The sequence below is a fragment of the Protopterus annectens genome, chromosome 3.part1, assembly GCF_019279795.1.
Source record: "Protopterus annectens isolate FY-2018-M chromosome 3.part1, PAN1.0, whole genome shotgun sequence".
Lineage (NCBI taxonomy): Eukaryota > Metazoa > Chordata > Ceratodontiformes > Protopteridae > Protopterus > Protopterus annectens.
Window position 1 is genome coordinate 783887752 of NC_056732.1, and position 15876 is coordinate 783903627.

The 15876-nt window shown below is 41.9% G+C and overlaps 1 protein-coding gene across 1 annotated transcript in view; it reads right to left on the reverse strand.

Moving 5' to 3' along the window:
• TRPS1 (transcriptional repressor GATA binding 1) overlaps positions 1-15876 on the reverse strand; it is an 803228-nt gene that overhangs the window by 684857 nt on the left and 102495 nt on the right. Inside the window, exon 2 of the mRNA XM_044067100.1 lies at positions 5273-6411. Coding sequence (XP_043923035.1) covers positions 5273-6411 — 1139 coding nt within the window. The remainder of the gene's footprint in view (positions 1-5272; positions 6412-15876) is intronic.

A 15876-nucleotide genomic window follows, 5' to 3' on the forward strand; every position in this document is an offset into this window, starting at 1 on the left:
AACAGTGAATACACTCGAACATCTACATTTATGGTAAGTGTACACAACTGTACTATGTTCTTCTTGTTTCACTGTTGCAGTCATTACTTTTGGGTAGATACCCAAAGCTAAGGATGGGAGGAGGAATTTAAGTAGAATTAGGACCAGCTAAAAGGCCCTGCAAGACTGCAGTGGCAAAGCCAGCTCTGGATTTAGAGTAAATTGGCAGATGGTAATGCTTGGTGAAAGTATGTACAGAACTCTAGGTAGCAGATTCTAGGATGTCCCTGGTAGGGACGCCTCTAAGAAAGGCTGTAGAGGTAGATGCAGCCCTGGTAGAGTGGGGTCTGATCCCCTGTGGGATAGGTTTTCCACAGTGTTTGTAACAGAAATTAATGTGATGGCCTATCCATTTGGAGATAGTTTGCTTTGAAATAGCCTTCCCCTCTGCCCCTGCAGCAAATGCCACCAGCAGTTGATCAGATTTCCTTTGAGGTTTAGTTCTGTCCAAGTAGAATCTAAGTTGTCTGTGCACGTCTAAGGAGTGTAGAATCCATTCCCCTTTGTTCTGTGGATTAGGGAAAAAGGCTGGCAAATGTACGGACTGATTAAGGGCCACACTGGATACCACCTTGGGCATGAAGAAGGGATTGGTCCTGAGGGACAACCTGTCCGCATGAAAGATGATGAAAGGCTCCACTGCCATGAGGGCCTGTAATTCAGATACCCTTCTTGCTGAAGTGATTGCTAAAAGTAAAGTTATTTTCCAAGAAAGGAATTTTAAGTTCACAGTGGCAGCTGGCTCGAAAGGAGGAAGGTTGAGTTTTTCCAATACAAAACTGAGGTCCCAGGCTGGAGTTGGAACTCTCCTGGGTGGTCGTAGATTGTTGGCCCCTCTGAGGAACTGCTTAAGCAGTGGATGAGAGAAGAAGGGTGGTTCTATGTTATAATGAGCTGAGATGGCTGAGGCGTGGATTTTGATGGAGGAGAAAGACAGGCCCTTATGAAGCATCTCAGTTAAGTATTGTAAAATCTGAGGCAAATTGGACACTGTTGTGCTCATCCCTTGAGCTTGGTTCCAGACACAGAATCTTTTCCATTTTTCAGCGTAAGACTTTCTAGTACTAGGCCTCCTTGCATCTAAAATGATATCCATCACTGGTTTACTGAGAGATGGTAAAGGAGAAATTATGTAATTAGCCAGGCTGCTAGATTCAGTGTTTAAAGTTGAGGGTGCAGAATTTGGTTCTTTTGCTCAGACAATAAGAGTAGGAATCTGAGGCAGGTGCCATGGGGCCCACAGTGACACACTGCGCAAGAGGGGGTACCAGTGTTGGTGTGGCCAGTCTGGTGCAATCAAAATCGTCCTTGGTTTGTCTTGTTTGATCTTTAGTAGTACTTTGGAGAGCAGAGGCAGTGGAGGAAAGGCATAAACTGATAGTTTTTTCCAGCTGAAGGACAGAGCATCCACTTTCCAAGCTTGTTTGTGGGGAGTCCCTGTGCAGAATTTGTCCAACTGATGGTTTTGGGGGGAAGCAAAAAGGTCCATATCTTGCAACATGTTGAAAATCCTTGTTTCCAGTTTCCACTCATGTGGGTCCATGAGGTTTCTGCTTAATTCGTCTGCCAGAGTATTTAGTTTTCCTGGCAGGAAATGAGCTTGTAAATGTACTTGATAGCTCGGGGCTGTGTTCCACAATGCCATGGCTAGTCTGCAGAGGGGGTAAGAATGTGTACCCCCCCCCTGCTTGTTTATGTACATCATAACAGTGGTGTTGTCTGTCTTTATCATCAATTGTCCTGGAAGAAAGTGGTCCTTGAAGGCTGTCAGAGCATTCTGCACAGCTAGCATTTCTTTTTGATTGATATGCAGGTGCATTTGACTTGGGTTCCATTTGCCCTGAATGCACCTCCCTGCCAGGTGGGCCCCCCATGCATAGTCTGATGCGTCTGTTGTTAAGGTTTGGGTGGCAGTGGGTAGTGTGAATGGTAGACCCCTGTTTTGGTGGCAGGCCTCTGCCCACCAAAGGAACACTAAGCGTAGGCAAGGTATGACAGGAATCATTGCTTCTAGATCCTGTGAATGTTGACACCATAGGCTTTTGAGATACCATTGCAGTTTCCTCATATGCAGCCTTGCATATGGAATTAAAAGAATGCAGGAGGTCATGAATCACAAGGCTTGCAGTATTTGCCTTGCAGATAACTGGGTTTTTGTGGCCACTTGTTTGAAGTAGGTTGTCAAATGAATCCATTTCTCTGGCGTGAGGAAAGCTATCTGGGAAGTTGTATTCAAGCTTGCTCCCATGAATATAATTTGTTGACAGGGTACCAGGTGTGATTTCATTTCGTTTATGGTGTACCCCAGACAAGTCAGTACCCTTTGAACAAAGGCCAGATGATTCAAAAGTATTTACTGGCTTTCTGCCTTAATTAGACAATTGTCCAGATATGGGTATATTTGAATATTTCTTTGTCTGCAGAATGCAATGACTGGAGCTAGGCACTTTGTGAATACACTGGGTGCAGTAGATAAGCCAAAGGGCAGTGCAGAGAACTGATAGTGCATGTAGCCTGCTTTAAAGCGTAGGTATCTTCTGCAAGACTTCCTGATAGGGATGTGCAGGTATGCTTCTTTTAAATCTAGTGTTGCCAACCATGCATTTTTGCCTAGCATAGGAAGTAGCTGGTGAAGAGTCAGCATCTTGAATTTTGGAATCACCAGAAAGGTATTTAGAGTAGAAAGGTCTAGGATGCCATGTATTGCCTTTTCTGAGTACCAGGAAAAGTCTCGAATAGAACCCTTGTCCCTTTTCCTCTTCTGGTACCAACTGAATAGCCCCCATGTTTAAGAGAGAGAGTACTTGATTTTGGGCCTCTGCCCACTGATTTGGGGGTAGATCTGGCCACTCTCTTGGTGTTGGTAATGTGTGGAAGTAAAATATGTATCCTTGGGACACTATATTTAAAACCCATTTGTCCTGGGTAATGAGTTCCCAGTTTTTGGCCTGCAGACCAATCTTTCCTCCTAAAGGAGCATTCAGATGGGAAGTGCTGGAAGTTTTAGAAGCAAGTCATTGCAACTGTTTTCCGCAGGGGGAGTCTTACTACTCCCTGATTTGGGTGTGGAACCCCCCCACTGCTTAGTCTTGTGTGTCCCTTGGGACTGAAACCTGGGGTTTCTGCCATGTCTGGGTTTGGCTTGAGAAGACCTTGAAGAGGCTGGAAAGGACCAATTCTTAGAGGGCCAGTGCCTACTAAATCTAGGAGGCTGAACTGGTAAGAAATCTTTAACAGTTTGCATAGATTTAGCTTTATCTTCCATCTTTTTAAGAACTTCCTCAGCCTTGTTGCCTAACAGTTGGTCCTGATTTAAGGGAGCATCCAACAATTTAGCATTAACATGATCAGGTAAAGATTGCTCCTTAAGCCAAGCATGCCTTCTGAGCACAGAACCAGTAACAGCAGCCCCGCAAGAGGCCTATAAATAATCAAATCCACATTGGAAAGTATGTTTTCCAACCTGTTCAGCAGAATGCATTAAATCCTGTAACTCTTTTATTTCCGCACAGTCAGGAATCAACATCATTCTCTTTTAAGCAATCCAATAACATGTTGTTGATACTTTAACATATGACACTGGCAGTTTAAAGTCCTAATGGCCAAGGTTGCAGAAGTGTAAACCTTCTTACCCCATCTATCCAGTGCCCTGTAGTCTCTATCAGAAGGGGTATGATTTTTAGCAGTAGAAGCCTTAATGCCCTTGGGTCCCTGTGAGACAGTCTCTGGATCTGCAATAGGATTTTAAAAAGGAACTTGTGTGAATCAGGAACCCTGTAATATCTGTCAGGTTTTCTGGGAGCAGGAGGCAAGGAATCAGGGGCCAAACTAGATTCCAAAAAGGCATCATCGACAATGTCTAGTACAGGAGGAATAGCTAAAAGCCTATGCTGAGGCAGGAGTAATAAATCCCTAAGCCTCCTGGCTTTCCCAATGGAAATGCTCCCTTAGAGTATGTAAGGTTTCACCAAAAGAAAAATCCTCTGGAGGGGAGGCAGAGGGAATAGAGTCCTCTGCATCAGAATCCTCATAAGTAGATAAGGGCAAATCCAGATCATGAGAAGAATCAGAAAAATCAGAATCCTGGTCAGAAGATTCATAAAAGACTTCAGTCCTAGGTCTCTTAGAAGGGGGAGGCTGGCTTCCCCTGATTAAAGTTATAAGATCTTCAGCCATTCTTATCATTTGTTTTTTAGGCATAGAGGCCTGAGAATGCAGCCTGGGCGTCATTTTTGTAGGCATGGTTCGAGATTTAGGCCTAAAAGAAGACGGAGGCATCGGTTTAATATGCAAGTCCGTAGGCCTGAATACACCCTCAGAAGCTGGTGCCTGCCTGGACCCATCCAAGGTAGAGACATCTGCAGGTTCCATAGTTGAAGCATCTCACGGCATACCGGACTCCGAATGGGTCTCAGTAGAGGCCTGCGAATGAGACGCAGTGGGTATCAGGGGCTGCGAAAGCACCTCACTGAGTACCGGCGAACTGGCGACTGGCTTAGGAGGAGCATTGTCAGCAGTTTTGGACCTCGGCGGCCTGTCTCTGTCTTTATCCTTGCATTTTTTTGGAATCCCGGTAGTCGGACGGCTAACCGATGACATTTCTGGATAATTAAACCGAGAACCGAAATATTTAGAGGTGAAAATATACCGGCGACAGATAGTGCGCTGATTAAATAAAGCACAAAACCGACAGCATGGTACGTTGTGGTCAGGGCCTAGGCAAGGAATACAGTACGAATTAAAATCTTTATGAGGTATTTGCTTTCCACAAGTAATGCAATTATTTTACTGACATCGGAAAGGAAAGGAAAGAAAAGGTTTCCACAACGGGGTACTTAGCTTTAGTTGAAGACTTCAGTTCTGAAACTCGAAAACGAAAATGTCAGGAGTTGGCCGACTGGCACTTGTGAACTGTTTCTGCTTCGGGCACTGCATGGCAAGAAAGACTGATGTAATGGTGTCGGCTATATGTTTTATACCCCTGACGACCTGACGTCATGGAAGAAGGGACAGCAACTGATGCAGGACCCAAGACTTTGTTAATCAGGCCGATTGAGGGCTACTGCAAGCAGATAACCCAAAAGTGATGACTGCAACACTGAAACATGAAGAACATCTGCAGATCTCACCCTGGCAGCCCTGAAGTGTATGTTAGAGCTCAACCTTTTTTCAAGCAGGTCTTAAGCTGCCTGTGCTGCCTATTGTTACTAGTACTACATTCAACTTGTCTCACCTGTAGTGACGGAAAATCTCCTCTTCTACCTGCGTAACAAAACTGCATTTAGTACAGGAGTGATCCTTGCTTTCTTTAGCTGTCAGCTCTTCTTCTGCTTCTTGTTGGTGGTTCAGCTCTGGTTTAACGTCAGGTGTATGAGAAGTGTGCATACTCTCATAATGAAGCAGCAGCTCGTCAATGTCAGGAGTCGCATACGAACACTGATCGCATTGGTGTTTAACTCTAGCACTCCCCGCTGCCCCAGGAGACAAGTGCAACAACAAGAGCGCACAGTGGGAACAATTACTCTTTCGACAAGCAAATGGATAAGTGATTTCTCCAAGGTGCTTCTCAGGGTTACAAAGACCTCTGGGACAGAACTGACAGTGTTTGATGGTGCACTTATGGATACTGTGCAGCTGTTGATAGTGGTGCAGAAGAGGTCCAACTACAATAAATTCAGGGCCATGGCTCTTTGAGTACCTGAAGTCACAAAACTGACAGTTGTAATTTGTGATCATGTTGTCTTCTGCTGTTTTGCTAATGTAGTCTTTCATTTTAGTATTGCTTGCGCTTTGCTCCATTTTAACTGGAACTTCATCAACTACTTTCTTGAAAAGTTCTGTCTGGTTAATGACAGATCCCCTAGGAAGTTTATCATTCAAATCTGGATTAAGGCCTGCCTGACTACCCCTATGCAGTTTGGTATAATGTTCGAGTAGTCTAAGCGTGTTAGGTGATTCACAACTAAAGCTGCAAAACTTACACCAGTAGTAACTGGTGACATCAGTACCACTTTGCCTAGAGGCGTCTATGGGCTTGATTGGCACAGAATACCCAACAGGTGTCTCATCAGCTGCCGTGATGGTAGTTCTGTCCTGCCACTTTCCTACATCTGCAGGGTCAGAGGTTCTTGACAAGGGGCTAAGTTTAGTGGAGTTCTTTTCCAAAGGTTTGCCAGAGTCTCTCCCTGATTCAGAGATTGGAAGCATGGCTTTCATTTTGTTTGGATGTGCTGATAAAAAGTGCTGCTCCAAGTCTGTTGAAGAGTTGCCCATGTACGTAAAGTTGCAGAACTTGCAGCGGAAGTACTTTGTGTTACCTTGGCAATCTGGTGTCTTTCTTCCAATCCCAATGAAGGTCCCCCCTAATGTAACCTAAAGAAAACAAAAAAAAAATCAAATATAAGTTCTTGTAGTTTTTGAGGCAGACATACATAATGTAATCCAGTAATGCTACTGTAGTAAACTGTACTGCGATGATCCTGAAACTGGTTATAGTCAAAAAGACATTCAGTCAACCCTAGGTCTGTCTCTTGGATGGATGAAGCCTTTTCTTTTACCACTACAGTATTCTCAGTAGGCAGTTCTCTAAATTATATATCAGCTGTATGGGGAAAGTTATGCATACAGTACTACTTTAAAAATGGTATGCTTACTTGTGTTTCCTGAAACAGTTCAATAAACAGAATATCACAGCTGCACTGACTTAGGTATTGTCAAGAAACATATAGTAAGGGGCAGCTTAACTACAAAACATACAAAAATAACTGAAATAACAGCCCTGACATTTTAGAGTATCTTAGTTATAGTTTTTTTTTTTTTTTTTTTGTTAATGAACAACGGTAACTGCCTTGGAAATGGTAGCAAAAGTGTATGGAAATACAACCTACAAATGGAAGAACTTTGAGCAATATTATGATTATGATCAGAATTATGTGCACAACCAACCTGTTATGTGCTCAAGACATGGATGTCAAGAGCAATTAAAAAGTATTTACAGTCTCAGACGTGATCATAATCCTTTCTAGTGCACTGAGGTACAACTCAGCAGATGAACTACCACTTGTGGAGAAAAACAAAAAGTATAAACATGAAGCATGGCTCTCAACCTTTTATCTCCAAATATGAAACATTACCTCTCACAGTGTAGAAAAAAAATGGACAAAATGTGGAACACTTACTAACAGTTTCAACTAACACACAGGATGGTTAAAATGTGTTACTTTATAAGCCTTCTTGTGCTAAACTAACATGATTCGGTATAATTTATCATGGATATCAGAAAGTTTTTTAACACTTAAGGTGTGAAACATCCTTTCATTGTGGAAAAGAGAGAAACATGGGCTTTTTAAGACTCAGAATGACAAACATTCCAGTATGATGTATAATGTGTCATTGGTTCACAGTTTAGAAATCTTGTGAAACATTGTCAGATAGCGTAAAGTGTTTCTCAGCTCTCAGAGATGTGAAACACTTTATGCTGCTATACATTTGAAAGACTTTCTATTGAAATGTCAAGATTTGAATTTCTGAGTCCTGAAATGTTGAAAAAAACACCAAAAATATAGGATATGCATTTATATTGAACATCACTATTCTCTTATAACTTTTTTTATTTTTTTGCAGGGGGCGCCACTGAGCTTATATATATACCAAATCCGAAACTGAGAAAAGTGAATATTCCAAGAAATCTCAACCTTGGACTTAGTATATGTAAGTCTGGATATTTAGTCATTAAGTCTCCACATTCCCGGACTCGGCATTCGGAATCCTGACATTTCAAATAGTGAAGCCGCGGTGGTGCAGCAGTAGCATTGTAGCCTCACAGCAAGAGGTTCTCCCATTCGATTCTCGGCTGGAGCGCCTTCTGTGTGGAGTCAGTATGTCCTCCCCGCTGTTGAGTGGCGTTCGAAAGACATGCGTAAATGGGTGTGCCTTCATTGAAGGTTGGGCATCGAGCTGGCACCTCGGCACCATAAAAATCTCCTGCCAATCATTAGCGGACCGGAGTTCCGCTGTGGCGACCCCTAACCGGGAAAAGCCGAAAGAAGAAGAATCCATTTGAAAGCTTTCTAAGCCATAGTGCAAGCCTGGTTTTTAACAGCAGTTAGGGGTGCTTAACAAAAGCCTGAGCACTTTTCTGATATCAGAAAGGTGCTTAGTTAGCCTGTCTTTCCCCCAGTTTCGGAGTGTAACTGTGGCAATGCACAAAAAAATAGTTAAATTTAATAGTCACAAGGGTACAAAAGTAAACACTATTGGAACTGCCTTTCACTGCAAAAGAAAACAGCACAAAAAAGGCAAAAAACAAAAATAAGACACTAGAAATAACCATTTCGAAACAATGCACAACAGTTTATCTAAATCAGAAGTAAAATGACAAAAAGAAATACCTGCTGAAACAATGATGAAATTGGGGAGGCAACTACAGAAGAAAAGTCACAAAAATATTCTCAACAGCTATTTTTGCTTAAAGTCTTAGTAGAAAATAAAGGTAATGAGCCACAGGAAAAACATCAGGAAAAAAAACAGGTTTCAGACATGGGAAAATAATAAAGTCTGCTTCTGAAAGACACTTGAAACTTAAAAAAAGGCAAATCAGAGTAAGAAGAGAATCACAAAGACGGGACAAAATCGGTTAGATACTAAGTGCCTGTAAAAGCAAAGAAGGGGATGATGTTGTCTGCAAAGAAAGTTCTGAATATTTTAAAGCAATGGTTGCTAAAAAAATAACACCACTGCATTTAGAAACAGATGAGGACTGTTAAGAACACAAAACATTTCTTTAACAGACCTTCTTATTTCACTGCACAAAGAAGTATAGATAAGGTTGAGCTGTAAATGTGTTTCATTTTCTATGGCGTCCTCATTTTTCACTTAGATAATCCATGACTCATATTGTCACGTAACAAGCCACTTTATTGGTCATTCCTAAAAATGGAGGCAAGTTGTAGGTCATACCCATTTAACAAAAGAATAATTTATAAATTAAAAATGTAATGCTAACCCGTTTAACAAAAGAATAATTTATAAATTAAAATTTTAATGCTAAATGCTATAGCGTATCATTGCATCTGTAAATATGTATAGATATATATATATATATATATATATATATATATATAGTTGGATATTTGTTTTTTAGCACATCCTTGTATCTGTAAATATGTTTTACTGATTTCTTATGGATCCTATTCAGCTGGGCTGCGCCTGCAAATGGTAAATTGAGATCAGTGCATTAGCCCAGAAAAACACATATAAATAAATAAATAAACGTAACAAACTCAGTTAGCAGTAAATATTGCTGACATGAAATTTATCAAAATGTTTAACATACTGCAGAACAAGCTATGGAAGAAGTCATAAAAATGATGAATAATTTTATAGAAGTAAACTGTTTTAGAAACGAGCTTGTTAGAAGAGAGTTGGTGGTATCTAAGAGCAGGAAAGAAGTTCAGTATTGTAGACATGTATCTTACTATTTTCTGGGTTCCTCTGAGTCATTTTCATGAAGAACTGCACTTGCATACAGAGAGAGAATGACAATAGACAGAGAGAGAGAGAGAGAGTCAGAGAGAAAGAGAGACTTCTGGCAAAAAATATAAAAATTGCTTTGCACAGTAAGCTCTGTAACAGAGTCCATTTTATGCTACATTATGACAACATCAAACTACACCAAAGCAAATCATGCAAAATGCAGTGCACAGTCATATATTCTAATCTAAAGTTCACCTAAGAAGGAACCATGTGTCTGTCTGCTATGGCTTGTGGGCTTCCCCATTTCCCCAAGTATTCGTCTATCGGCCATATCCCAGAAGATCCATAAAATCATCCCAGTAACAATTCACGTAAAGATTATAAGTAACACTTATTTGAGAACTCACATCAGCAGACCTTTGAGACAGCCATCTCTAGTTGGAAGAAGAGCTTGTTTCTTTCTTCTTTCCCTTCTCTTGTACCTTCTTTTAAAAATCTTGTGTACTTATGCTTGGTGTGTCCACATCTGTTTGGCCATTACATTCATACCTCTCAACATCCGGGCATTAAAAATCATAAGACTGACCCTTAAAAATTACAGCAGAAAGTCAGAAGGAGGAGCACTTTCTTATTTTTCATAACAGAAGTTCTTCGTACACTAGACATTATACATTAAGTAATAGGAAATCTTTCAATAAGCTTAATTTATTTATTTTTAAAGGTAGATCCCCATAAACAGGTCTGTCTTTATGAAGAAATCTGCTAATCTTGGATGAGCAAGTACTATGCCTAAATCATTGCAATTCAGAGTTATGCAAACATTGTATCCCTGTTACCTAAGGAACAAGCACCACCAAATTGTCTCTTATCATGACAGCATGAAGACTGATTCATATCTAACAGAAAACAAGCTGACAAATTTACAGAATAATGAACATGAGGTTTATCTGTGCAATGGCAGCAAATGAACTACGTCAGAAAGCGGGGTACAGATGGAAGGAATAAACTACTACAGGCAGACTTCTCCTATATCATATGAAATAGAAGATGGAGAAGAAGTTGAAAACTATAATAAGGCGTTTGCAGCATAAAGCCTTGAAGGGCACCCCATGAAGAATTCACAACTCCTGCTAACTACTTAAGAAATGTATGCACTGAAAATGACTTGACCATAACACAGATGCCCACGGTAGTGGACATGCTCCTCAATTACGCCCTAGAAGCAAACTGCGTCCTGGACAAGGACCAGTTACCTTTTCAGTAACATTAGATAATATGGCTGTCAATGCCTTTGAATGGGCCCTGCTCAGTATCAGGAAAATCTTCAGTGACAGAGAGAAAAGAAACAAACAATCCATCTTCTTGGAAAAAAGAGACAGTCCAAGTCCCTTTGCTCATGGATCCAAATCAGGTAAATCTCAGGTGGACATCCAGCATGTGTGCAGTATACATGTCCTATTGCTTATCCGGATTACCTGGGATGAAAAACATGATGATGCCAGAAGGAAATGAGGATGTGTCCAGCTGAGAGAAAAGCTAAGTAAGACTCTTTACACAAAATGCTGAATCTTGGAAACTTGCTAGACTCAGATTATAGGCATCATGAAAAGTAGTTTTAGGACACAACCGTCAGGTCCACCAAACCAGACTGTTTAAAGATGTAAACAACAACACGTGACTCATGAAGCTGAAGTGCCAAGATGAAGTCAAATTCTACACTAAATTCTAGAACTAAAGGATGAATTTCCTTCAAAATGGGTTAATCTGCGCAACAGAGTTCTGCCTTTAACCATCTCATGATAAGCCAAGATGGCAGAAATCTATAACTCAATGGCAGATTAACTGTGGCTGAGATTAAAAATAATGAGTTCAACAGGAGAGCTCCTGATAGAAAGAGAAAATAGTGCCAAACTCTGCAGACCACACCTACAATCTTTCCCCTCGAGCTATATGTCAACCACTCTGTCAATAATATTGTTTATAACAGGCAGACTAGAAATGAGGTGCCAATTCTGGAGACTACAAAGGTCCAAAGATAGCTTTGTTAAAAAGAAGTTATCAGCAGCACAGACAGGAAATTCCTCTCCTCAGGAGGACCTAACTATCTTGAGAATAGCATTTCCATTGTCGGTAAAATAAGGTTGAACATGTCTAGTTCGCCCAGGATCCAGCTCTCCAGCAGCAGGTCATATATTTCTGAAATGAATAATAAGTTCAATCTTAGCCACAAAAATTAAACAGTCACTTCACATTCTGATGCGGAAAATGATCCAGTCTATTAGACAGGTTTGAATGCGCTATGTGCAGACAGTCTGGAAAGGCTTGACTGGTTGGTTTGAAGGCAGCTACAATCTTCCCAGACAAAAGCAGATGTTCCTGTGGGGGACTTCATCTGATAAGCAGCAAAGTATTCACTAAGCCTGCATTTGTCCTCATGAAGGTGTGTGTCTCCACTGTCACCTCAAACCATGATGCTCCTTTCTTAGATTGAAAAGCTCAAGATTAAATCTAAACCCATCTTTACATACAGCACTAACATTAAACCTAATGATAGCCCTAATCTTTATTCTGAAAGAAACCAAAGCCTCAGTTTTTGCCATAATTCAAACTCAAACTCTAGTTCCGAAGTATCTGCTTTCTGTATGTACATTTGTTGGAATTATTTCAATTTATGTAGCAGCCTCACAAAAAAAATCCTGTTCATTTTAACTGTCACACAAATATAATTTGACTAAAAGAGATCTACCAATCAACCGCAGGCAAACACCTACTCATTTAAGGAAAACAACATGGCCATTAGAATATGACAAACAATAAACTCTCAAGAGATTAATTTAAAAAAAATATATGCATATGACTTATGCATATGGCTAGCAAACACATTACAAATCAGAATATATTCCCTATTACTGTGGCTCAGCATAATTCTGGGTTGATGCCCCACTGCGACAGGTATCCTCTCTGCCTCTGTAATGTACATAAGAAGCATATGGTATAAGGTAAGTCAGTAGGAGGGACCTGCACTATGCAGACCACTGCAGAAATGTGAGACTGGTCAGCAGTAAGTTGGCTATTATCTCTGACTTGTTGTGAGATACTAACCCTTGTTTTACAGCAGAAATCTGGGCTGGATTCTAACTGTTATGTTACTTGTAGCCATTTCACAAGGTTTTCCTGTTATCCTGTTATTTATTACTTTACATGGAGAAGAGCTTTCTGTGTTACAGTTACATCCTAGATGGAAGTGGCTGAAACACTCTGTATGTCTAACAACTCATAGGTTCATAGGTTCACAGGTTCATAGGTTGATACTACGCTATATGCCCTAGGGCATTCATCAGCCTAGCCAGAGTGTATTTGGCTTACGCCACCCCTTAAAAATGGGTTTTACTGTGCCCTTTTTTTGGTTACTTTATTGAGCCTCTGTCTAGCAGTGACACAGAAGTGATCCCCGGAGTGAACTTACGATCTCCCATCCACTCGTCAATATTTCTTTTGAAGAGAGTCAGCGAGGGGCTCTGCCTGATATGGACTGGGATTCTATTCCAGAGTACTGGGAGCCTCTGGGTCAAGAATCTGTCTCTCCAGCATGTCCTATTAATTTCAGTGTTGAGATTCAAATCCCTTGAGAGCGTAGCTCTAGTGGATTTGGATTTTTTGAGGTGGAGCATGTCCATTAATTCTGGGTTGGACATGGCTTTATAAGTCAGGCATAGATCGCCTCTAAGTAGGCGGTATGCAACTGAGTAGAGCTGGAGTTTCTTTAACCTGGCAGCATAGGTCATCTGTTTGAGACTCTTGATCCTCTTGGTGAGGTACTTTTGTGGTCTCTCCAGTTGCTGCAGGTGACGGGTAAGGTTCATCCCAAACGGGGCACTGTATTCAATTATGGGCCTGATGAGGGATGAGTAAAGGGGCACAATGACCTCCTTGGATCTAGATGTGAACACTTTCATGATGAGGTGGGCTATATAGAAGGTCTTTCTAACCACTTTGGCAACGTGGTTGTCAAAGGAGAGATTACTATCAACTTGGGTTCCCAGGTCCCTAATTACTTCCTCCATACTTAATGGATTACCGCCTATATGGTAGTTTGTGGGCACTTTGTTTTTTCCAAAGGGTATGACTATACACTTCTTGGCATTTAGTTTCAGGCCATGGCTTTGGCACCAGTTGTCTGTCTCTGTGAGACCCTTTTGGAGGATGCCTGTGTCAGCTGGAGAGTCGATAATGGCACCCAGTTTGCAGTTGTCTGCAAACTTGGTCAGCCATAGTCCTCCCGTGTTGGCCTGTACCTCTGAAAAATATATACCGAACAAGAGCGGTCCCAGGACTGAGCCTTGTGGGACGCCACTTGTACAGGTTTAGAGTCTGACATAGCTCCAGCAATTCTGACAATGTGGGTTCTGTCCTTGAGCCAGTTTGCAACCCATCTTATGACATAGGGGTTGATATTTAGGCTGGAAAGCTTATCCATGATGCCAGAGTGGGGTATGGTGTCAAAGGCTATTGCGAGGTCCAGGTAGGCAGTGTGGACTACCTTCCCTTCATCTATGGCCTTGGTGACTGTTTCGAAGAAGTCTACCAGGTTCAAGAGGCAGGATCTGCCTTTAACAAAGCCATATTGTATAGGATCTAACGTCTGTAGTTCCCCAATGTCTTTGTTTATGAGTCTCATGATGATCCGCTCCATGGCCTTGCAGACTAGGCTAGTCAGGCTTATGGGGCGATAATTCCCAGAGTCCGTTGAGGCTCCACCTTTGTGGAGTGGGACCACTGTTGCTGTACGCCATTCCTTGGGTACATAACCTGTAGAAAGGCTGAGATTGAACAGTAGCCTAATATGAGGTTTTAACTCCTCTTGGAGCTCCTGTAGGATGCAGCCCGGGACACCGTCCGGTCCCATTGATGCTGTGTTTTTTGCTTTGGAGAGGGCAGCTCCTATCTGAGCATCTGTGATGACAGGGAGACGACTCTCTGCTGGGATAGATAATTGCTCCTTTGGGGGGGGGGGTTTGCACTGAACCTGTCCTCCAGGATGTTGGCAATGTATGTGGGTTCAGTGTATTTTTTGTCATTTTGGAGCATATCTGGGAGTTGCCACCCAGGTTTCTAACATAACTAAAGAAAGCCTTATGGTTATCTTTAGTGTCTTGTGCAATTTTTCTCTCGAAGCTGGCCTAGGAAGATTTTATGAGGGACTGTAGTTTTTTGCTAGTACTGATCAGTGATGCCTTCTTATTGAGGGATTTTGCTCTATCCTGCAGTAGCTTTCTCCTTTTGTTGTATAGTTTATTTATGGCCATGATCCACCAGACAGGACATCTGCCTTTGAAGGATTGGGTCTTGGTTTTATTTTGGATTGCATGATCCATGCATTCCTGAAGATGTCCATAGAATGCATTTATACAGGACTCTGCTGTTTGGGCCATAGTTTCCACTGGCCCGGGGGCTTTGAGTGATTTCACCTCGGTTTTGAGGAGTGTGAAATTAGCCTTGGAGAAGTTTTTTACTGTGTTTTTTTGGGGTGGTAGTGGGGTTGAGATGTGGATCTCCAGCGAGATTAATTTGTGGTCTGATCTTACCAATGAGGGGTGTACCTCTGGTGTAGAGCATAGAGTTCCCATGTTTGTGATGACCAGGTCAAGTATGTTTACCCCTCTTATAGGGTGGTGACCAGTTGTTCCATAGCATTTGAGTTTATAAATTCCAGGAACCTCTGGGCTAGGCTGTTAGGGCTTGAATAGTGTTCCCAGTCTATGCTTGGGTAGTTGAAGTCACCCAATATAAAGGTATTTGGAGAGACATTCATATTCTCCAATGCTCTCAGGAAAGCCACGTGAGGTTCCAGAGTCTGGGATGGTGATCTGTAGCAGGCTATAAACTGAAATGCAGTTTTGCCCACTGTTAGCTGCACATGGATGGTTTCTGATATTTCATGCAGTGCCACTAACCTGGAGGTGTGGGTATCCTTGATGAATATGGATACTCCCCCTCCTTTTGTGGTTCTGTCCAAGTTTTGGGGCCGAAAAGCATGGTATGAGGTATAACCTGGTAGTGCTGGGGTGCTCTCGGGAGCCTTGAACCAGGTCTCTGTTACTGCACAGACATTGATATTCTCCATGCTGAGGAGAGCCTCGAGTGCTTGCATTTTGAGGTTTAGACTTCTGGCGTTGAGTAGCATTACCCTTAGTTTGTTTTTCCTTGTGTTGTTTATGGAGGTGGGTTTGTCTTTTGAGCCTTGCCTAAAAAAGGCACTATGGGGGTGGCAAGAGCCTTTGCCAGTATCCGAAAGCCCAGAGGTGACAGGTGCAAGCCATCCCGAGTAAAGCAGCGTGGCTTGTCGAGCATGTCATCCCAGGC